This window comes from Artemia sp. Qi Xiang Cuo, chromosome 4 (genome assembly GCF_049724085.1).
Source record: "Artemia sp. Qi Xiang Cuo chromosome 4, ASM4972408v1, whole genome shotgun sequence".
NCBI classification, from domain to species: Eukaryota; Metazoa; Arthropoda; class Branchiopoda; order Anostraca; family Artemiidae; genus Artemia; species Artemia sp. Qi Xiang Cuo.
In genome coordinates, this window is record NC_142797.1 from 57,713,959 (window position 1) to 57,738,363 (window position 24,405).

Here is a 24,405-nt window from a genome sequence, read left to right on the forward strand (position 1 = left end):
ACTCCCCCACAGCCCTCAGGGCAAGAGTTGTAATTTAAGGATTCTCCAAATCCTTCCCATTATTTCTTATGGAAGGGATGCTTGTATAAACTTTGGAGAGGTCTCATTTGACTGAAAATTGAAATTTCTTGTTCACTTTATAAGAGTCAAAAGAGATTGGAGGGTGACTAGCCCCACCCCCTCCTCCACGCCCTAAATGCATCAGGTAAAAATTTTGAGATAGACATTTTGTTAAAATAGTTCAAAGTTCTGATAACAAAAAACTCCGGTGTCGACACAGCCCACCAGGGCCCGAGGGTAGGCGTTGTAAGTTATGCCCTGGGGCATAACTTATTAAAGGGGGTTTTGTATGAGAAGAACACATAGGAAATCTATTATAATTATCCAATTATAAGGTTAAAATACATACTCTGAGATAGATGTAAAATTGATTTGGCACACAAAATTCTATTAAGGTCAATTCCAAACAGTCGTGATCCTTTTGTGTCAGCAAGTGTAATGGTCTAAACCCCCTTATTGGAGCTATTTCTTCAATCCATTCATTGTTGTCAATCGCTGTCCATAAGTTATGCAAGCTGTCTGTTGTTCATATATAAGGTTTTTATCAAAGAGGTAATCGTATAGACTTTGAAAAAAGCCTCATTCGATTTAAATTGAAAGTTCTAGATCCATTTTTTAAAGTCAAGAATAATCGGACAGTAAGCACCCATGCCATAAAAACTTGAAACTTTTTGCGATCAAAAACGAAAAAAAATTAATTAGAAAAAACTGTCCGAAAAATAAGTTTTTCAAAGAAAAGTAAAGGCCATTTTAAACTTAAGCTCAGGATGTAAAAATACCTTTTAAAATTCAAACTTAAAACGACCATAAATTACTATTAAAGAGTAAATGAAACCCAAAACGAACAGAAATTAAATAAACAATAATAGCAAAAAACATACAACAAGTAATAATATAAATGAATAAATAGATCTTAAAGCGAGTAATGTTTAGATTAGATATGAAAATAAAGCTTAAAACTAAAACAAATATTTTGCTATTAAATTATAAATGAAACTTAAAACGAACAGAAATTAAATAACAATAAATGCGAACAAACATACAATATATATTAATGTAAATGAATTAATAAATCTTAAAACAAGTGAGACTTAAATTGAATATGCAAATCAAGGTTGAACTGAATAAAAATAACTACACACAAGAGTTTGGGTATCGCCTCACTGCAGAAGCCTAAAACCTACTGCGTCATTGGCGCTTTACTGAAAACGAATTATATTACAAATTTTTTCTTTTGTACTTAATATTGAAAATAAATATTAAAATTACAGTAATTTTTTGGACTGATGAGCTTTCAGCAATTATTATCATTATGAATCAAATATTCAGTTGAATTTATTAGTTCTTTTCAAGATTAGTCAAGACAAATATAGTTTCACTACAAACAAATTTTGGATACTGCCCCCTTCTTTAACTGCAAAAACCCAAAACCTTCTGCGTAATTAGTGCTTCACTGGAAACGAATAACTAGTATATTAAAAATTTATTCTTTTCCAGTTCTTAAATCACTTAAAATGAAAACAAAAATACAGTGAAAATAATATCTTGAGCTGTTGGATCTGTGAACGACCAATATAGTTATGTATAAAATATTAAAGTTGAGTTAGTGTTTATTTTCAAAGTCTGTTCAAGACTCATATAGTTTTGCCATTTTTTTAACTCTGTGATTTTTTCTAACTAATCGTGTAGGTTTGTTATGAAAACATTCTATGGCTTCTAGGCATTTCTATTTGAGTGGAAAACTGCACCTCAAACTTTGTGGAACATGCATTTTCTTGTATGAAACACCAAAATATATAATAAAATGTCAAGTTTCGGAGTGTTCCGCTACTCGCAAGCAAGTGCCATTGGTATTTTTGAATCCGCATGGTCAATTTAGGGGGTGGAGGGTAGGCTAACTCTCTTAGCAGCCCCATTCCGTCGTGGCATGATTCACACTTTCAACACCTGGCGTCCGGACTATCATATAATCTACCAAGCATACAAATATCCCAAATCAGTATCAATAAATAAATGAAACCCGAAACGAACCAAAATTAAAGTAAATTTTAAAGTAAGGAGCAGAAATTAATAAGAGTAGCCTTCTAAACCCCTATTTTTTCTAAAAGCCAGAACATAATGTGTACTTTACTGACAAAAATTCAAATGAGTTCACTGAAAAAAGTATGGATTGTCAATTTAGTATACATATGCTGATATTTATTCCCTAAAATCTTAATTAATCAAAGAATTGTTTTCAGTAAAGCGCCAATGACGCAGTAGGTTTTAGGCTTCTGCAGTGAGGCGATACCCAAACTCTTGTTTGTAGTTATTTTTATTCGGTTCAAACTTGATTTGCATATTCAATTTAAGTCTAACTTGTTTGAAGGTTTATTTATTCATTTAAATTAATATATATTGTATGTTTGTTCGCATTGATTGTTATTTAATTTCTGTGTGTTTTAAGTTTCATTTATACTTTAATAGCAAAATATTTGTTTTCGTTTTAAGCTTGATTTTCATATTCAATCTAAACATAACCCGCTTTAAGATCTATTTATTCATTTATATTATTACTTGTTGTATGTTTTTTGCTATGATTGTTTATTTCATTTCTGTTCGTTTTGGATTTCATTTATTCTTTAATAGTAATTTCTGGTCGTTTTGAGTTTGAATTTCAACAGGTATTTGTATCTCCTGAGCTTAAGTTTAAAATGGCCTTTACTTCTCTTTGAAAAACTTATTTTTCGGACAGTTTTTTTTAATTAATAACGAGTAGAAATGAAGTCGAATAATAATTCAAACTTAAAAACAAACAGAAATTACTATGAATAATATATGAAACTAGAATGAATAGAAATTAGAATGAATAATCACATCAAACATAAAGATCGCAGATAATGCTATAGATGAACAAATGAATCCTAAAACGAACAGAAAGAAAACTGAATGATCAAGTCAACGTAAAAGGAATAGAATCTAAACTGTTCGTCTGACGAAACGAAAAATGACGAAAAAACATATTTAGCCCATTCCCCAATTGAAAATTTAGCCTCAACTTCAACCCCCGACCCGTTTCTGAGATATTCTATGCAAGGTATTTTGATAACCTAAATAAAAAAAAGTGTCATTTGACTCAGCTCTACGCTCCCCACGACCATAATTCAATGTTCACTTGCCCCTCCCTCAATATTTTCTTTAATTTTCAACCTGATACCTCCACCCCTTCTGAAAATGTTTGCAGAGACATTGTTTTGATACCCTGGCAACTCATAATGTCTCTCAGTTTTCCTAACCCCCCTCCCTAAGCCTAGTTTGAGGTTAAAAACATGGTTACTTCGGTTTTGATCAAATGCCCTGAATCGTTACGGGTGGGGGGTGATTAGCATAAGAGAACAAGCAAGGGAGTTTGTTGCCCTAGAATCCCTTTTGACTTGAGCACTCAAACATTAAATTTCCAATCGAATGAGCTCCCTCCCAAGTCTCTACGGTCGCCCCTTACACCCGTGGCAGGAAAAAAAAGTAATACATTGGACGACACGCAATTGTTTTAACAAAGGTAAAACAACGTTCAAAGTGTATTAGAGATTTCAAAGTTTTGGCAGAACATAACAAATTTCAATCAGGGATAAATAATTAAAGACGATTAAACATATATAAGGGAAAGACGTGTCTTCAGGTCGGAGTTTCCTAAGACTTGTTTAATTTTTGCCATTTTCTCAATTTACATGGAAGATACCTTCTAATACGTTGCTTTTAAATAGTTTAGACCAATTCAACCCCCCTTCCTCTGTTTCGCATATAAAAGAGTCTCACCTACTCACTATAATAATTTAAAATAAAAAGGAAATTTGATCATTCATTTTTTTTAAAGCTATTTGTTTTATTTATTTTAGACTCTGAGGCAAGCATGTTCAAGATTTAATTTTATATGCCGTTTTTTCATCCTTTTATCATTTAAAATTACCAGAGTAGTTAACCCGCTGCATTGTAATATTTTGCCGTCGGTATCGTAGCCTACTGTAATTGTTCCATTTCTGGAAATGAAGAGCATCGAGATAATTTCGGTCATTTCCAATATAATACCAAATATTTCGTAATTAAATACAAGTTCAAATCCTGTATGGACTTCCCTTTTACAAATGAGGAGAACCTAAGAAATATTACTGTTTACTGAAGATAATATTTGTCTGCTATGACGCACATGAATAATGGCAGTGTTTAAAATGATGGGATATTGGTCGATAATATAGAAGAAAGGCGATTGTTTTCACAGAAAGAAATTAGTCTTCCTTTAGCCTTTCTTGGGTGGTTAAATATATTAAGATAGCTAAATTGGCTTGGACCTTTCCAAGCCAATTGGTCAGTGGCGTGACTCTGTAAGCCCAGCCAGAGTTGAGCTTGGTACTCATTTAACCTGAGTGCTCATTTAACACTAAATTTAAACCAAGAATGAGCTAGCGTGTATGTCTTGGTTGGACCGGGGGTTAAGCAATAGTTGGTACTCAAAGTACGTGATGTATTCCTAAATTTATCTGTTTGAAAATCCTAAATCTGAAAATCCATAATAATTGATGCAAAATTTGGCAAAATATCAAGTAGTCAGCGGTAACGCAAAGTAATTTAGAGTTGATTAGAAGAACTGTCGAAAACGTGCCATTTTAGGACGAAAAAGTACTCCCTTCACGAAATATTGCTTGTAAAGTACTACTTGAACGAAATTTGTTAAAAATCTACTACTTAGATAAAATAGCGAGGCCGTATCCAGGGGGGGGGGTACCCGGTTTGAACCCCTCCCCCGAAATTTTTGACCGAGTCGAAAATAAGTCGAAAATTAGTAAAACCTAGGTAAAAATCAGTAAAATTAGTCGAAAACTGAGTCAAAAATTAGTAACCCCCCGAAAAAAAACCTGGATCCGCCCTTGTAAAATAGTACTAGAAGTTGTACTTTGGTACTACCCCTTGGAAACCCTCTGCTAGACTAGTCATGCAAAATTTGGTAGTGAATTGTTAAGATGAGCAATGGAGAGATTACGCTACAGTAGCAACTATTTCTGCACTAGCGAAGCTAGCAGTAACGAAAGCAGGTGTTGAACCTCCAAAATTTTCCACTACAATGTCCATGATTCCAACTATTTGAGAATACTATCGTATAAAATACCGAACAGTTTGTGCTAACGAACTATAAGTATGGAGCAACTCGGCCCAATAGTAACCGAAATTAGAAAAAAAAATCATAACAATAGATCTATCAAAAGAATTGGCTTTTTATGATGAGTGCAAATATATGAAATTCATTAAATTTAATGTTACCCATCAAAGATTACGAGCCTCGGAAAAGTTTGCCTGATTTTTGAAGAAGGGGGAAACACCTCCAAAAACTCAAGGGATCTTAATGAAAATCAAACAATCAGATTACACATATAAGAGAACCCTGCTGCAGAGGTTTCCAGCTCCTCTATACAAAACGGATACGTTTTTTATTCGTTTCTTTTTGTTTGTTCGTTTTTACTGGGGTAACCGTTTCGAACAAATTATCCTAGAAGATCGGAAGAGGGCTCATTCGAAAGGAAATCAAAAGTTCTAGTCCCCTTTTCAAGTGGCCACGGGAAGAATTTTTCGTGGAGAGGAAACTTTCTGGGGATAATTTTCTAGGGAAAATTTTACATGGGGGAGGGGCTTTCCTGACATGATTTGAAAAATAGTTAGAAATTAAATTAAAAAAAACGAGTTTTTCTTGTCTTATAGCTAATCGTATAACGTATAATAGTTCTTTTTTAGTTTTTTTTTCATTTAAAGGAAAAAAAATTCTTTTAAACGTTTTCATTTTTATAACTTTAAGAAATCAAAAATTAATTAAGATTTTAAGGAATAAATACCAGCATGTGTATATTAAACTGACAATGCCCATTTTTTTCAGTTAGTTCATTTTAATTTTTTTTCAGTAAAGTACAAATTATATTATGTATTTTAGAAAGCATAGGGGTTTTGAACCCTACTCATATTAATTTCTACTCGTTTTGAGCTTGACTCTGCTATTTATTTTAATTTCTGTTTGTTTTGGGTCTCATTTATTTGTTGATACTGATTTGTGGTAGTGGTATGATTGGTAGATATTTGATTCTATTTTTGTTCATTTTTGTTCTAATGGAGTTCTTTACTTTTTTTTGAAAAACTTATTTTATGGAAAAAGTGTTTTTAATCAATCTGAAAAAATAAGGAGTTAATGTGGAAATTAAATTCGACAAAGGTTCAGAAGCATACATTATACCAACTCAGATCCTTAATAAAATGTTTTCAAGGCCAAAAGTAATACCAACAGAAGATATACTCACAAGTTATACTGTTGAGAAATAGAAAATTACGTGCACATGTCACTTAGATGTTCAGTACAAGGACAGGGAACCACAACCACACGACTTCTATGTAGTTGACACGGACAAGAAGGACATACTTAGTAGACAAACCAGTGTATTGATGAATTTAATCAAGTTTATATACAACATAGAGCAGACAACAATAGCCAATACCACAGATGAAATCTTTGCACAATACAAGGATGTGTTTGAAGGCATTGGAAAAATGCCTGGAAAATGTAAGAATTCATCGGAAGCCAGGAGTATTACCGTCAGTACAGCAACAAATAAGAGTACCTATATCACTTCAAGATAAACTAAAGAACGAATTAGAACGACTAATCTGCTGTGAAGTAATTGAAAATTTGACTGAGCCAACAGAGTGGGTCAACTCAATTGTCGTTGTGCAGAAGGTCAATGGCGAGATCCGCATTTGCATAGATCCTGCTGGACTGAATAAATGGATACAAAAGTCGCGTTATCCAATACCAACGTTTGACGAGATTGCCAACAAGTATCATGGGGCCAAAACCTATTCACGTTGGATGCTACAAATGGGTAGTGGTCGATGGTTCTTGATGATGGTTCTCCTCATCAGAGATTTCAAACATTCAATACAATTTCTAAAAGATTCAAATGGAGAAGATACCCGTTTGGAATAATTTCAGCTCAGGATAAATATCAACGTCGAATGGAGGAGGCCTTGGCAGGATTACTTACTTGTACTTGTACTTGTAGCAGGACTCAAGCATCTCCAATCTCCCTGGCGTCCATTAGCTTCGTCATTGTAGTAAGCCAAGAGTCTCGGTCGTTTGCGAGTGGTTCAATCAAATCGAGCCAGGACTTTTCCCATCTTTTTCCATACGTCTTGAAGCCACCAATTGGGTCTAGGTCAGCCTTAATACAGGCGAGCCATGTTTTCTTTTGTTCCCCATGTCGCTTTTTCCATCCCGAAAGAGGTGTACATCTGAAGGCTTTATTGACAAAGGTGTGGTGTGGGCGGCGAAGTGTATGGCCGAACCATCGGAGTCTTCTTTGTTTAATTATAGTGTTCAAATCAAAACGCTTATAGCAGATTTTGCAGAGTTCGACATTGCTGACACGATCACGGAGTTTAATGCCAATGATTCTCCTTAAACATGAATTGTCAAATGCGAGGGCTTGAATGTCGAATGCTTTCATAGTCCATGTCTCACAGCCGTATAGTAAGACAGACCGAACAAGGGCCTGGCAAATCCTTATTCTTGTCTTCAGACGAACATTTTTCTGGTTTCATAGAGAGTGATTTAGCTGGGTGAAGACTACAGTTGCTGAAGCAATTCCTGACTATATTTCTTATGTGCATCCTCCTATTGGGTCTACCAGAGATCCTAGGTACTTGAATTCATGTATCTCATCTATGGGCGACTGTTCTAGTAAAATTGGGGGTCTTGACATGACATACCAGACGCCATGACTTTTGTCTTCGAGGAGCTTATTTTGCAGGATTAGGTTTGGGTGTAATAGTAGATGACATAGCAGGTGTAGAAAAAAGCAAAGAAAATCATGTCATGCAATTGAGAGCAGTTCTCCAGAGAACATGCGAGAAGGGAGTCAAGTTCAACAGAGACAAATGGATATTCAATGCAAAAGTTATACCATACTTTGGACATCTGCTTAACATCGAGGGTGTAAAACCAGATCCCAATAAACCCGAGAAATTGCTGAAATGCCTGAGCCGGAAAACAAAGAGGACTCCAGACATTGCTTGGGATGTTTTATTATCTTTCCAGATACATACCAAACTTATCCATTCTGAACCAGCCTCTGCGAGATTTTGGAAAAACGACGGAATTTGCCTGAAAGACGGTACACAGTGATGCCTGTCATACAATTCCCAAATTCTTGTACGGATAACTTTCATATTTCGATACAAATTACCCTGAATTTGAGATCATTGTTGATGCATCACAACATGGCCTAGCCAGCTACTGGTAAAATATGAAACGGTAGCTTCTGGTCCGCGATCCTTAAGCGACATGGAACAAAGATGCTCTCAAATAGAGAAAGAATTACTAGGTATAGTATTTGCATGCAAATGTTTTCACGAGTATATATTTAGAAGAAACATTTCGGTGATTCCAGCCCTTGGAAAATGTTTTGAGGAAACGAATGAGTCGGGCACTACCTAGACTGCAATGAATGATGCTTGCCATCCAGCCTTACGACATGGTATTTACATACAGACTTGGACCAGGAATCCCTGCGGCTGACGCCCTCTCACGTTTGTATATAGCAGACACAGACCCAGAAGAAGAACTTCAGGCATAAATGCTTATGCATAATATTTTAAAAGGCATCCCCATACAGATGGTGCACAGCATAGCAAATAGTTCAAAATATGATAAAGAGATGCAAATTATAGCCGAAATAATCAAAAACTGATGGCCAGAACACAAAAAGCAATGCCCAACTGAGATTCAAGAGTATCAGAACTATAGGAGTAAGCAAGCAACCTACCACGGCATTCTCTTAAAGGGAGATCGAATCATAAAACCTAAATGCATGCGCCAAGAAATCATGACCCGTCTTCACACGGCTCACCTAGGCATTGTCAAAACAAAACAACGTACACACTCATGCGTTTTTGTCCGAACACCACTCCTGAAATCACTAAGTACATGTCGGGATGAGAGATATGTCAAAAGTTTAGTGCATACCAGTAAAAGGAACCCCTCCAGACATTCTTGAGTACCCATGGGAACATGTGGGTACTGAATTACTGTTCTGGGGAGGAAGGAGTTATTTGGTAACTACCGACTACTACAGCCGATACATCGAAGCTGATAAACTAGACGGTACCAGCTCAGGGAGCATTATTACTAAACTGAATTGCTAATTTGTACGACATGGGATCCCAAGAATACTTACACCCGGCAACGGCTCCCAGTATGCAGCAGAAGAATTCAGAAGATTTACGGGAACAATGGATAATTCCACACCGCACATCCAGCCCCAAATACCCTCAGAGCAACGGCCTCACTGAAAAGGCAGTCCAAACAGCCAAGAGGCTCATGTCTAAAGCGTTAGCTGTCACACCAGGTCCATGCCTTGCTCTACTAGAATATCGTAACATTCCCTATAGACGACTTAGCATCCCCAGCACAACTTCTGATGAGCAGACAGCTAAGATAGGTAATGCCCTTAATAGAAACTAGATTTATGCCCAAAGCCGTTCCTATACAGCCTCTACGAGGCAGCCAGACAAAAGCAGCGAAAAGCTAAGAAACTTTCATATGACAGGGGTTCAATATGGCCCAATAAAAAATGACAATCAAATAAAAGATGGATCAAGGCCACAGTAACCAGTATATACGATGAGTCGAGCAACCGTTCAGTGACTGTAGCGACAGAAGATGGAGTGGTATACCGACGCAATAGAAAGTTTATACGCTTGGAATACAGTACTAATGAGTGCACTTACCAGTCAATCTACATACCCTCTTGACGAACTTGGAGGGGTCAAATATATTTGATCTTTCCGAAGGGTTGCCAGAAAAGGCCAGCTCATCCATCGATATCAATCGAAATCGCAGCCTGCTGGAAGAATTTTTTGAGACACCAATAGCAAATCAAAAACCAAGTGATCAAGATATTCAGAACACGCCGTCTTGCTCCAAAGTCAAAACTACAGTGCTCCCACCACAAACATCCGTAAAGACAACTAGATGAGGAAGGATCTTAAAGGTACCGGCTAGATTAAATCTATAGCCTGGACCATCCCTTAAGATTATTTGAAAACAAGACGGTCAAAAGAAGGAAGGTGTAGAGTTCAATATTTTTAAGATAATGTTCTTTATTTATTATGTTGTTTATATTATATTTATGTTGTGGGTGTTTGGGTCAAAATAGATGCTTAACGCATGATGTTTGATGCTTATCTTTTCTGATGCTTGCTTGTTTAATACTTAGCACTTAATGCTTGATAGAATACTCTATAAGAACCAAGAAAACTGTGAGGAACCAAGGGTCAGACACAAGGGAGGTTCGCTTGGAGCAAATTCACTTTTCCAGTTCACTTTTGCAAATACACTTCGCTTGTTCTGAATCATGAAAAATCCTCATACGGACCCCAATAAGTTTGTCCAGCGAAAGATATACGTAAATCTCTTGTTTTCTATATCACCAGCATTCTAAAAAAAATATCCTTCTCCCGTCTTTGTACTGATTTCAATTTGCTTTTTATCCATTAGCTCTAACTTTAGTCATTTGATATGTAAAGTTTATTTCATTCAATACTGATACCATTTTTGTACATTTTATCTCGCTTATTTTAATGTGTATTAATATTTCTTGATTTTGACGTAGCTTTGTCAATGTCTTAAATATTCTAGACAATGTATATAATAAAATGTCTATAAATATAAAAACACATTTTTATGCTCTATTGTCGATCAATGAAGTACTTATTTTTTCTTTTTTTTAAGATTGTTATAGCATTTTTGAAGTAAACGCTTGTATTATTTAGCTAAAGGCTAAGGGATATTTTATTAATATTCAATAAAACTTCCTTTCTGAAAACATATTGCCAGGAAACTGGAAATGGTGTTCCAAATAGCATCTGTGTTTACAATAAAAGACTTTGGCATCATTACTGTTTACTCATTTTGGATTTGTTTCCAATAATTGGAAATGTGAGTAATTAAACTGACCTAATAAGGAATTGGACCTGTTTGTTTTTTGCAAACAAGATTAACCTTCGGAGTCCTAATGTCAGTTATGAGATTTCCATAGAATTCCATCCCAGACAACCACAGCCTAATGTTAGTTCTATATTTCCTATTTTCCCGAGAAAGATTCCAATGACTGTTTTTTTGTTTTCGAGGGGATCGAAAGGGTTCTCGTTTCGATCAGTTGTCGTAGAATATCGGGAGAGAACTCATTAGAGCAGAAGTTTTATGCTCTAGTGCCGTTTTTTTTTGAGAGAGAGAAGTTTATTAAAACCACAAAAGCACTAAACACAAAACAACTGAAAAAAAAATACATAACAGATACAACATATTTTAAGTCACAAATCTGTCACTAGAGACCTCGATGAGGTCTGTTTTAGGATTAGTTATCATTATAGTTTTACTTTGAAATTTTAAGTATGCATAGACCTACTAACGAAAATTAATAATAATTAACCACTTAAATACAAATACATACTCATTTTCACTTTGGCCATCTATAAAATTTAAATGGAGAGTAATCCCTTTACCCATACAAACTAAAACAAACTCCTTTAATTGGATACACAAACTCAGATACTTAATATTTTTGATATCTTCGGGCATATCTAACCAACATTTAGGTTCAACTTGCCTGAAAGAAAAGGTGTATCGCATAGACGGAGCAAAATATGTTTGGACATTGTGAGATTGTAAAGTTGAATAATTACGGACCTGGTTTCCTAGCTGAAACACAAAATTAAAAACAAGGTCCTTGATTGCTATCCATTATCTGATACATTAATTTAACGTTACTGTAAAAGAATAAACCAAACACTGGTACCACTCTAACATTCTGATAGATTCCTCTGACTGAAAAACGGCTGTGTACACTACTTAAAATCCGCAGAGCTAAATTTCGCAGAAACGTATTCATAAGATAGAAATAAATCATACGAATAATAATAACTTAAAACATATTTTGCAACTTCCGCAATATTCCAAGATTACGGGAAATCATAGCACTATTTGTATACACTCCTTAGTACTTAAACTCAGCATTCCTGGGAACAATAACCTCTAAATGAAAGATAAACCCTGAATCCACGGATAATAATTCATGGAAAAACCATAAACAACAGGCCTTCTCTCAGTGTCGATATTAGCTGATTCTCAGTATTTGCTGCAACTGTAAATTGCGTGTCAGCACCAAACATAGCTAGAACTTTCCTAACTGAAATTTAATTTCCAATCTCTCGACATGGCAGTTCAACATCTAGACCCTCAACAGCATCACTTAAATCATTAATATATACAAGGAAAAATAATGGGCCGAGGGAAGATCCTTGTGCCACTTTATGTTTCACTTCCGTAAGCCCTGACATTTCACCATTAATCGCCACACACGGCATTCTACCAATGAGAAATTATTGAATGATTCCCAAAGCCTTGCCGCGAACACCAGCATCGACCATCTTCCGAAGCAGTGTGGTTAACACAATCAAATGCATTCACAATATCCAGAAACAGAGAAGCAACTTTCATATTAAAATCTAATGAATTATTTATTGTTGTTGTGAGAAACAGAAGTGCCTGCTCTCTTGACTTATTTTGACGGAATTTGGTATTCATAGAGAAGATTTTGAGCCTCCAAAAAACTTGACAGTCTCCTACAGAAAACTTTTTCATTAATCCTAGAAAATGCTAAAAATAATGAAATTGGCTTGTAATTACGAGGATTGTAGCAATAAAAAGCAATAGCGACAGTGCAACAGCAAAGCGGCAGTCGAAGATATTCTCTGCCTTTAAACTGCAATTTTTGGCCAAATAAGGCAAACATTATGACTAGTGGAACTTTGGGGATACCCATTCAGTTTAAAACTAATAGAACCACTTTTGTACCATGCCGGTCTCAGAGGCCCTACTGTAGTTTGGTGGTGTATTTGCCCCTAAACATATCCCTAGTCAATAGAAAATTCACGCTTATCATATACCATTTCAAACAGTTCGTGGTAACGAACTGTAAGTAAGGAGCGACCCGGCTCAATGGTAACCGAAACTCTAAAAAAAGGAATTTTGATACCAATAGATACATCAAATGAATTATATTTTAATTCTGATTTCAAATATATAAGTTTCATCAAGTTTAATCTTACCTATCAAAAGTAACGCGCCTGAGAAAATTTGGCTGATTTTCGAAAAAAGGGGGAAAGACCCCCTAAATATTATATAACCTTAATGAAAATCACACCATCATATTCAGCGTATCAGAGAACCCTACTGTAGAGGTTTCAAGCTCCTATCTACAAAAATGTGGAATTTTCCATTTTTGCCAGAAGAAAAATCACGGATGCGTGTTTATTTGTTTTTTTGTTTTTTTTCTTCTTTTTCCCAGGGGTTATCTTATCAACTCATTAGTCCTAGAATATCGTGAGAGGGCTCATTAGAACGGAAATTAAAAGTTCTAGTGCTCATCTTAAGTGACCAAAAAAATGGAGGGCAAATAGGCCCCATCCCATACTCATATTTTCCCAAAGTCATCCGATCAAAATTTTAAGATTGCCATTTTGTTCAGAATGGTCGAAAATATTATAACTATGTCTTTTAGGATGACTTAATCCCTCGAAGCCCCCAGGAGAAGGGCTGAAAGGTTGAAATATAGTATTGGTTATTGGGACCCGGCTCAATGGTAACCGAATTTCTAGAAAACGGTATTTTGATACAAACAGATACATCAAAAGAATCATATTTTAATGCTGATTTCAAATATATAAGTTTCATCAAGTTTAATCCTGCGTATCATCAAGTTTAATCATGCGTATCATCATATTCAGCGTATCAGAGAACCCTACTGTAGAGGTTTCAAGCTCCTATCTATAAAAATGTGGAATTTTGCATTTTTTGCCAGACGAAAGATCAAGGGTGCGTATTTATTTTTTTTCCCCCAGGGGTGATCGTATTGACCCAGTGGTCCTAGAATATCGTGGGAGGGCTTATTGGAATGGAAATTAAAAGTTCTAGTGCCCTTTTTAAGTGGCCAAAAAAATTGAGGGCAACGAGGCCCCCTCCCACGCTCATTGTTTTTCCAAAGTCACCTGATCAAAATTTTGAGATAGCCATGTTCGCATGGCTATCTCAGCATGTTCGAAAATATTATAAGTATGTCTTTTAGGATGACTTAATCCCCCGAAGTTCCCAGGAGGAGGGCTGAAAGTTATGAACTTTACCCAATGTTAACATATAGTATTGGTTATTGGGAAGTATACAGTACAGACGTTTTTAGGGGAGATTTTTCCTGGTAGTAGAGGGGAGGGGTCGGGCAGCGACGTACTCAGGGGGTGGCCTCCGGGCCCGGCCCCCCCCCCCCCCGAAATCTCACGATTTTTTTCATTTTCCCATAATTTTCTGATTTTTCTAACAGGATAATGGGTTTGAAGGATTTGCCCCCCCACCCTGAAACAAATTGGGCCCCCCCCCACGAAACAAATTCCTGCGTACGTGCCTGGGGTCGGGGGTTATGTAGGAGGATCTTTCCATGAAGGAAGTTTTCATGGGGGAAGGGACATTGCTATGAAGGGGACGCCGGACATCCCACCATTATTTAAGAAAAGATCAGAAATTAAATATAAAAAAACAAGTTTTTCAACTGCAATAGCAGCAGCATCAACTCTTTAAACGAACAGAAAATATTATATATATGATTGGGTTCACCCCCTTGTCAATATCTCACACATTAAGCCAGATATCTTTTAGTACTTTTATAAGAGCTATCTATTCTAATTAACCTTTGTTATTAAGCGGCCATTTTTAAAGAATTGGAACAAAATTTGAACTTTCGCTTAAAGAGCAAGGTATTGACTAGGGGGCGAACCCCCTAATATAGGTATTAAAAATATATGAATATAGAAGTTCGTTACGTAAGTTAATTTGTAAGTTACGTATATTTATTACTAATAAAAACGTTCGTAAATAAAATGAAACAAGTTTCGAGAAAGCCATTTAACCAAATAAAACTAAATTAATATTAAAATTTTGTTTTAATTATTCATGTCCTGTGATCCAAGATCAAAACCTGTATTTATTAAAAAACGTTAAAAAATTAAATAAAAAAAACAAGTTTTTTTTTTAACTGAAAGAAAGGAGCGACATTAAAACTTAAAACGAACAGAAATTATTCCGTATATGATAGGGGCTGTCTCCTCCTCAACGCCTCGCTTTTTATGCTAAAATTAGACTTTCTCACAACTCTATTTTTTTTAAACAATAAAAAACTTTAGCGTACAAAGCAAGGCGTTGAGGAGGGGACAGCCCCTTTCATATACGGAATAATTTCTGTTCGTTTTAAGTTTTAATGTCGCTTTTTACTTTCAGTTAAAAAAAACTTGTTTTTTTATTTAATATCTATTAGAGCTAGGCGGTAAAAATTGTTGGACATAGTTTCGCACAATATATTAAGGTAGGAGTAAGAAAATAGATTTATTAGTAGTTACCTATAACCGCTGAAAAAGTAAATATTTGTTTTGGTGGGAGATTTAACCCCTTACTAAACTAAATTTTGAAGATTATATTTGGATCAAGGGTGCAATATGGGTGCTGAGGTGGTGACCTCACATCAGCCAGAATCGACCCAGCTCTAAACGGGTACCTGGAGAAATCTGGGGAAGGTAAACAGGAAAGTCGTGCGAAAGCACAGAATGGCTGGCCCCTATATTGTACCTCTTGGCTGAAGGGCCTTGAGACGGAGATCAGCATCGCCGGTTCAAAATTTAACGGTCTAGTGCCGCATCCTTTAACTAATTCTCTTGCCTAAATATTTTTATATCTAGGTCTTCGGTTTTTCCTCATGTTTCCCTGGTCAATCTTGAACTATCTGAAGTTCATCTGTCAAAAGGTTTTTTTTAGTAGATCAGAAGATGGGAATGTCCGTTTTTTAGCTACCCTTCTTGATGAAAATTTATTTTTTAAACACCATATTGATTTGATTAGAATAAAAAGCCCAAACATATATTACCTTTACTAATTCAGAGATTCCTATTCACACTTTAATTCAGTCGTGTGTTTCTTATTGCCCAGTTGGTATTTGTATGATATAGCTCCTACCACTCAAGTTGTTCATTTATTGTCGAATACAGAACCGGTTTTGTTTGTTAGTTTCTTTCAGCTTAGCGCGAGACAAGATAAAGCGAAGTAGTGAAAGAATAGATGGAAAATATATAATTTGGGATATATATTTGAATATTAGGGAGGAGTGGGGGTAAAGTATTTGGACAGTTTGAAGTTAGAAAACAATTCTTATTTCATAATTTACAGAATAATTATACCTAACACATTAGGCATGCAGACCCGTTATACTTTGCCCCTTCCAATGTGCAAATATATAGCCCTAATTTGTTTCTAAAGTATTATATTTTTATCATGCTTAGGTATATTTCATTGGGATGGAGCGTCAGAAAAACATATTAGAAGAATATTAGGTAGGGCTATGTCATAAAAATACCACCCGGTAATTATTTGTCTACTTTTTTTTCTTTTCTTAGACCCGCTTTCTAACACTTACAATAAGGCCATAGGAAACAAATCGTTCAGCAACTAAACCATTGTGGATGTTGAAAAGCCTTATAATCTTTCTGTTCATCCTTCACTTTTCTTCAGCTCCACTTTGCTCTTCCCAGGTTCCTAAGATTTACTTCATCCTTTGTATCTAATTGGACGAATTACCAGTTCATTAGCTCTCAGATTAGACAGATAGATAGATTAGTTTATTTCAAAAGCCCAAAGCCCATATAAGCAAAAACGATAAATGCATAAGAAGGAAATCGCCAGCAAACAAATTACGAAGCATACAAAAACAAAATACAAAGTGAAAAAGTAGCTACAAAATAACTTAATCGTATAAACTTTCCTTCTTTCTAAAAATTTATCTATATTCACACCAAATCGAGTGGTTAATGTTGGGTCACTACATTGAAGAATGTCAGGAAGCTGCAAATCAATCCCATGTAAATATTTACCCATGAAATCAGAAAGCACTGAGCGCTCCCGGTGAAAATGGCCTATATCTTCATCCTTATCCTTACAGAGCGGACAAGGATAACCCCTTTTGGAAACCATACTCTTTCTATGGTATACCTTTTGCCTGCTTTGAATTGGAAAGTACATCACCCTTGGTTGTTTTCATTGACAAAAACATTTCCCTGTAAATTTAAATTAAAATAAACTTCCTCTCCAAAACTAGATTTAACCAGATTATAATGTTTCAATGTTGTTGAATCGCTAATCAGCCCCTGCCAATGCTGATTTCCTTGGCCCTCTAAAGTAAAACATATTTGACTTTCTAAATCTGTTGGTAAATCGAGGGGACCAAGAGACTTCCAAACTCGAGGGGACCAAAGCATTCCCATTCTTTCTAGTAATTATTTAATCTGGTATAGACACAAAGTTTTCAAACCATTCTTTAACATCTCTTGATATGAAGTTCTAACATTTTTGTAATTGTTTAGCTTTATTAACTTCAACCAAAATCAAAGCATCAGAATAGACCAACAGAGCTTTAAAGAAAACAGGCCCGTATGGCCCTTCAGAATTTGCGAGTGGGTTTTCGGACGTGGCCCAAACAATATTTTATAATACCGGAGCTGGGGGTACTCCAAGTGCCGAGCATCCCAAATAGCTGCTCCGTGTTCAATCGATGCTATTTTTTTAATTAATATTATTTTATCCAATTTTAGGTTTTAAATCTCCATAATTGTCGAACTTTTAAAAATTGCAGGCATGGCCACTTTACCTCTATTAATTATCTCGCTAAAATGACTCTTTAATTTTCAATTATTTGACAAAGCAAATCCCAAATATTTTATTCCATTGCTTACTTTCAGTTCCTCACTATTAAATTTAAATTTATGATTTCCTTTTCCGTTTCCCTTCCATTTTTAAAGATAAAAACTTCACTCTTTTCATCTTTCAGCTTTGATTTATTTCTTCTTCAAAAATTCCGCTATCAAATTCAGGAGTGTCTGCAAATCTTGTGGTGTGCTAGCGGTCAAGACGATACCATCCGCAAATAATAATAAGGATGATATTTTGGTCACTAGACTAATTGTAGGAACCTATCTTTTCTGTAAAAAATCAACAACATTATTTTTTAAAAATTTGAACAACTAAGGAAATAGAGTGATGCCCTGTTGAACTCCCATCTTAGTCCCAAACAGACTATAAACAATACTAACAGCTTGTACTATACCACTTGCGCAAAAATAAATCATCACTATCAGTCTAAAAAAATAGTGAGGCCTGTTCTAAAGAGGAAATCTAGCAATAACTGTTTATTTGCTCTATAGAACGCCTTATGAATATCTAGGAATCCTACATAAAGACAATTTTTTCCTTTCCTGTATTTATCTATTAAATCCTTCAAGGCAAATGGTCTATCTGACCCCCATATTCAGTCCTGATACCTTCTTGTTCTTCCTATATAATTTTATTTTTATTTGGCCTGCCTATTAGATTGTGATTTAACGTTTTAGACAGAGGGTATCTGGTCATCCCAAACGCTCCCACTAACAGAACCAATCGTGCAGTTTAGATGATCAGAAAGGGTGTCGATTTTAACCTTATTAAACTGAAAAAACAAGTTTTTTCAGCTCAAAGTAAGGAGCAACATTAAAACTTAAAACAAAAGGAAATTCTTATGTATATGAGGGGGTTTTTCCCCTCCTCAACACCTCGCTCTTCACGCTTAACTTTTTCGGCCCTTTTAAAAAAGCTACTTCTTGTTGTAATTAAACGACCCTTGTCTTTCAGGAGTCGTTTTTAAAGAATTTGGACAAAATTTAAACTTCAGCGTAAAAAGCATGGCGTTGAGGAGGGGAAAAAATCCCGCACGTAAGAATTTCTGTTTTTTTTAAGTTTTAATGTTGCTCCTTACTTTGAGCTGAAAAACTTGTTTTTTTTTATTTAGTTTCTGATCGTTTTTTTAACGAAGCCAGGAAATCTGGTCAAAAAACCCTTTCCCAATGGAAATACCCTCTGGAAAGTTGAATCCTTGTGAAAATATACCATGGACAATCACCCTTAACATGTCCACGCGTAAAATTGAGTCGGTAAAGAGAAAGCAAAACATATAAAGAAATTTCGTACAACAATTCTGGCGAATACACCCGTGTAAAATTTCCCCTGAAAAGTTATCCCCGTGGAAAGTTCCAACCCCTTAGTAAATTCTCCCTGTGCAAAATCTCCCCAGCAGATAATTAGTCCTCTCCTCCCCACCTGAAAATTGCATGCATACTTCCCAATAACAAATAGTATACGTAAACTATGGGCAAATTTCTAACTTAGACATTTCTCCAGGGGCCGTGGGGGGGCATGTTATCTCCAAAGACAAAATTATTGGGTCTCTCACATATGCTGAACAATATAGCGATCCCAAATTTTGATCGGATGATTTTGGGAAAAAAGTAGAGCGGGGGCCTAGTTGCCCTCCAATTCTTTTGGTTACTTAAAAAGGGTACTATAATTTTTAATTTCCATTAGAATGAGCCATCTCCCGATCTTCTATGCCCACTGAGTCGATATGATCACCCCTGGGAAAAACAAATAAAAAAACAAAAAAACAAATAAACACGCATCCGTGATCTTTCTTCTGGTAAAAAATACAAAATTCCATATTTTTGGAGATAGGAGTTTGAAGCCTCTGCGGTAAGGTTTTCTGATACGCTGAATCTGATGGTGTAATTTTCATTCAGATTCTATGACTTTTAGGGGGTATTTACCCCTTTTTCGAAAATCAGGCAAATATTATCAGGCTCGTAACCTTTGATGGGTAAGACAAAACTTAATGAAACTTATATATTTCAAATCAGCATAAAAATCTAATTCTTTTGATATAATTATTGGTGTCAAAAATCAGTTTTTTTTATAGTTTCTGTTACTATTGAGCCGGGTCTTACTTACAGTTCGCTACCACGAACTACTTGATATAATTTGAATTCATCTTAATGTCTAGTTAAATTGTACTCATTCATCAAATAGACACTTTTCAGTAAAAAGTATTATCCCAGCCAACGGAACGTTTTCACTGTTCAACTCTGGGCAGTTGTACAACTTCAAGGTGTAGTCTCTAGGCGCTAGAGTTTGAATATTATCCCTAATAGTTCTGGGAAAGGTAAACAAGAAGTGGAGGACAGCTGGCCCCCAAACCCCCATTACACTTCCTGGCTGAAGGGGCATGAAACAGAGATCAGCACCACCGGTAGGGACTAAAGTTCAATGCCGTATTCTTTACCTTCTTTACCTTATATATATGCAGTATATAACAACGCACAATATATGGTAATATACTATACCATACATAGTACTTGACTATTTACATATTTATTTATTCCTTCCCCCTTAAAAAAAAAAAAAAAAAACACAATGAGGCACATATGCCAACAAAATAAAGAAAAACAGAAAATAACGTCAAAATCAATGCTTAACAACAAGGACATGTCTCCTTCAATATTTTGAGAAGACCCAACCTACAAGTTAATACTTTTTTTTATTGGTAGACATCGAAAACCCCATTTTAATATGTTAATTTTAACTTCTTGTCTCTAAAAGTTTCATTTTTCTTTTTTCCCATAGATAACAGTCACGACAATCGGGTATGGCGACGTTATTCCAAAAACTTGGATAGGAAAAATAATTGCTTCCGGTTTTTCCGTCTTTGCAATATCATTTTTTGCATTGCCAGCAGTAAGTTTCAAATTTTGATTATGATTTTTACGTAGTATTTTTAATTAGTTTAGTACGCAGAAATCGATGTTTTATAACGACTAGAAAGGCTTAGTATTTTTTTGTTGCTTAAATATGAAACAGAATAAACTTATATCATTCAAGCTAACAATAATTTTATTATTGCATATTTTTTTGGGTCTAGGAGTGGTCGTTATACGTCAAAAGTGTACCCATGGGATCAGACAGTGTAGAAAGAATCTATTCTCTATAAACCATTAAAAAAAAAAAAAAAAAAAAAAAAAAAAAAAAAAAAAAAAAAAAAAAACAATGAATGTGCAATAAAAAAACAGCTTTTGAAAATTTGAATCCATATTGGGCAAAGTTTAGTTGTTTCGCATAAAGTTAAGTTAGCTGTTTTTATAAATAAGCTATACTGGCTGCTTCTAGAGTTAACTATGCACTTTCCTCAACAGGGTGAGGGACATAATACTCAACTTTTATTGAGCGAGGATAAATCATGATTATAAACATGCTTTAATAGTATGCAGAAATCAAATCTGTCAAACTGCCAAATTTTATTTTGACTACTCGCCGAGCACCGGCAGAATCAACACATACTTTTGTTAATCCACACGTTTGAAGACCAGGAGAAAACGCCACAAGAAGGAGAGACAATGAAAAGAGACAAAGAAACGCCAATATTAAGGAACGCCATCTGATGAACTTCGAAGTGAATCAAAAATAATAGATAACATGAACAAGAGGTCAGTTAGCATATTTTGTGGGTTGGGACCAACGATGTCACCTTGGATAGTGATTGGAGATAGGCGACAAATAAGACCTTCATTTTATGTAGCCTACATGATTTTGCCTTCAATTGATGAAATTAATGATGAAATTAATATCGGCAACTGTCTTACTTTTACTGAGATTTCAGTCAGCCGCATCCAATTACTAACACCTCTTCGCAGCATCTATAAGCTTCTACCAAAGAAAATTGTTCAGAGGCCCTACGACCTCTGGAACGCCCGATGCTTCTACGTGACTACCGGCACTACATATTTTCTGTTGGGATAACTTTTAATGCTACCTGTTTTGAGCCTGTCAATTATTAATTGAAGCTGGGTCATTGGTCTTTGTGGCATATACACTAAATAGCCAAAAGACAAAAAGGACTATGAAAGTGTATGCTCACATACCTGGAACAAAAATGATTGACTGTTTGACAAAATTGCTGTATGGATCTTATCATTTTGGTCTTCAAAGTACAGTAGCTATTGCGTCCTAAACTGTTTAAAATTTCTACTGCGAAAGAAACGAAAAAAATTAAAAGAATAATTGGCGCATACAGGCTTTCTCCTCCAAAAACGACTTATATTACGGGCAAATAAGCCAGATTATTACTCTTAGGTTAAAATTGTGATGAAGTCCTTTCCTGATAACGGTGCCCTCAAAGACTTATTGGCACTTTGACTATTTTTGATTTGAGGTGAAACTATACAGTTAGGTTAGCTTTTTTTGTTTCTATATGAAAATATTGTATAAGAGATATGAATATTCTACTACTTAATAAGGGTAAATTCCCGCAAGTCAAATGAAATCAAAACAAAAGATAAAAAACAGACAGTTGAGCCAAAATAAATACAAGTTCAAACTATTTGCATTACTTCAGTAATGCCAATAGTCTGTAGACATTGCTGCAGATAAAAATAAAAAATCACTATTTAAAACAAATGCATAAATCATGGGCTAGAATTTCTAAATAAAATAAAATGCTTGTACCTGTTTAAATTTTGATTATTCTTCCCTGCTTTGATCGCTCCATTTTTCTTTTTTTTTCGCTTACTATAATCCTCAAGAACCATTCTATAGCTTCATCAGATTTAGTATTTCGTGCTTTTTCACTTCTTAAGACTGTTTTGACATAAATTTTTGTAATAAATATTTTATAAGTAAGATTTTGCAACATTCTTTTTAGCAAAATCTATTTCATAATGCGGAACTGAGAGAGTTGAATCTCCTTCTTAACTTTTTTTACGTTTCTTGCATAGAATGAACTTCTTCAAAAGGGCTCTTTATGATAAATAGAGTGCCACAAATAAACACTGATGAGAGACAGTGTTCTAGCGTTACCTCTAATAAAAAAAAGTGTTCTTTTCATGACTACTTTATTTTAAAAGAGTTGTCTTAAAAACTTCATAGGGGGGTTCGTTTGATCCGAAATTCAGAATTCTAGGATTTGTTCAATATTTTAAGTGATTGGAGGTCAACAAACCTCTTTCTAGCGCAATTTTTATGTAATTCCCGTGGTATCAGGTCAAAAGCTTTACAATTACCATTTTGTCCAAAATTATCAAAAGGTCCAATAGATATGGCTTTGGAGGGACCTGAGCCCTACCACCTGGGTCAAGGGCCACAATTACGCAAATTGCCAGTTGTTTGCAGATTGGTTTATAGTGGTAAAAGGAGAGAATTTTGATCTTGGGTGTCTGATTTGATCAATACTTCCAAGGACCGTTCCCAGGGGCCAGGAGAAACACTTTTTTGTGTGATGGGAAGGTCATGGGGCTCCTTCAAGGAGCGAATAAGCTTTTTATTTCTTTTTAGTTTATCACTTTGAGTGGTATTGCCTTTGGACAAGGGGAACCTAATGTACGAAAACAAAAATATATTTTAAACAGTTTCTCTTTTACAATCAAGATATTGAAAAATAAAAATATGTTTAGAGTCCCAGGAATTAGCATATTTATGTTTGAAATAATCTTAAATGCTGTCATTATTTTGCTTCTTTGTTTTTTATCGATGTTTTGGCAAGTGGAAATTACACTGTCCAGGATCCATACCGTATCTTTTTTATTTAGAAAAAAAACTAATGATATTCAAGAGATAGGCTTTTGAGAGAGGGGGTAGCACTGATCTTGGTTATGACATTTCAAATATTCAAACCTTGATTAGCCATATGGCATCATTTTGGTTTTGCGGTGTTGTTGATGTTTTGGCAAATAAAAATGACATTGCTCCAAATACAAGTCGTTTTCAGCAACTTGCCAACGACACTCTGGCCTTTGAAAAGTTTAACGAGCGCTAATTATGCTCTAATTCATTGTGATTTCTGTTTGTTTTAAGTCTACCTGATTACTCAACTTTATTTTTGTTCATTCGAGGATTCATGCATTTATCTGCTATAGTATATGTTATCTTTGTGTTTGATCTAATTATTATTTTTATTTTCTGTTCGTTTTGTATGGTAATATTTATTCCTTTTATGCTTGAATTATTATATGAGTTTAATTCTGCTTATTTTAGGTTTTATTCTGTCCCTTTACATTTCTTTGAAAAACTGTTTTTTCGGAATTTTTTTTTTAATATTATTAAATATATAAAACGGATATCATAAATGATATCTTTTATTTCAAAGAAAGGGTCAACGATGTAGGTTATTTTTGGACTTCCAGAAAATGACAAATTCAAAAACAGGTGTTTTTTTATATAAAACTTTAGCAGAATTTCTGATTCAGTACAATGCCGAGCAAATAGAAAATAATCTTTTTAATAATCAGATAAACACATCTAGCAGCTGCAAATTTCGTTACATATAAACACAAAGA

The 24,405-nt window shown here is 35.1% G+C and overlaps 1 protein-coding gene across 1 annotated transcript in view; it reads left to right on the forward strand.

The window, feature by feature from the left end:
* The window catches only part of LOC148953274 (potassium voltage-gated channel subfamily KQT member 1-like), a 271,309-nt gene that overhangs the window by 144,526 nt on the left and 102,378 nt on the right, over nucleotides 1-24,405 (forward strand). The window contains exon 4 of the mRNA XM_089087598.1: nucleotides 20,705-20,815. Coding sequence (XP_088943724.1) covers nucleotides 20,705-20,815 — 111 coding nt within the window. The remainder of the gene's footprint in view (nucleotides 1-20,704; nucleotides 20,816-24,405) is intronic.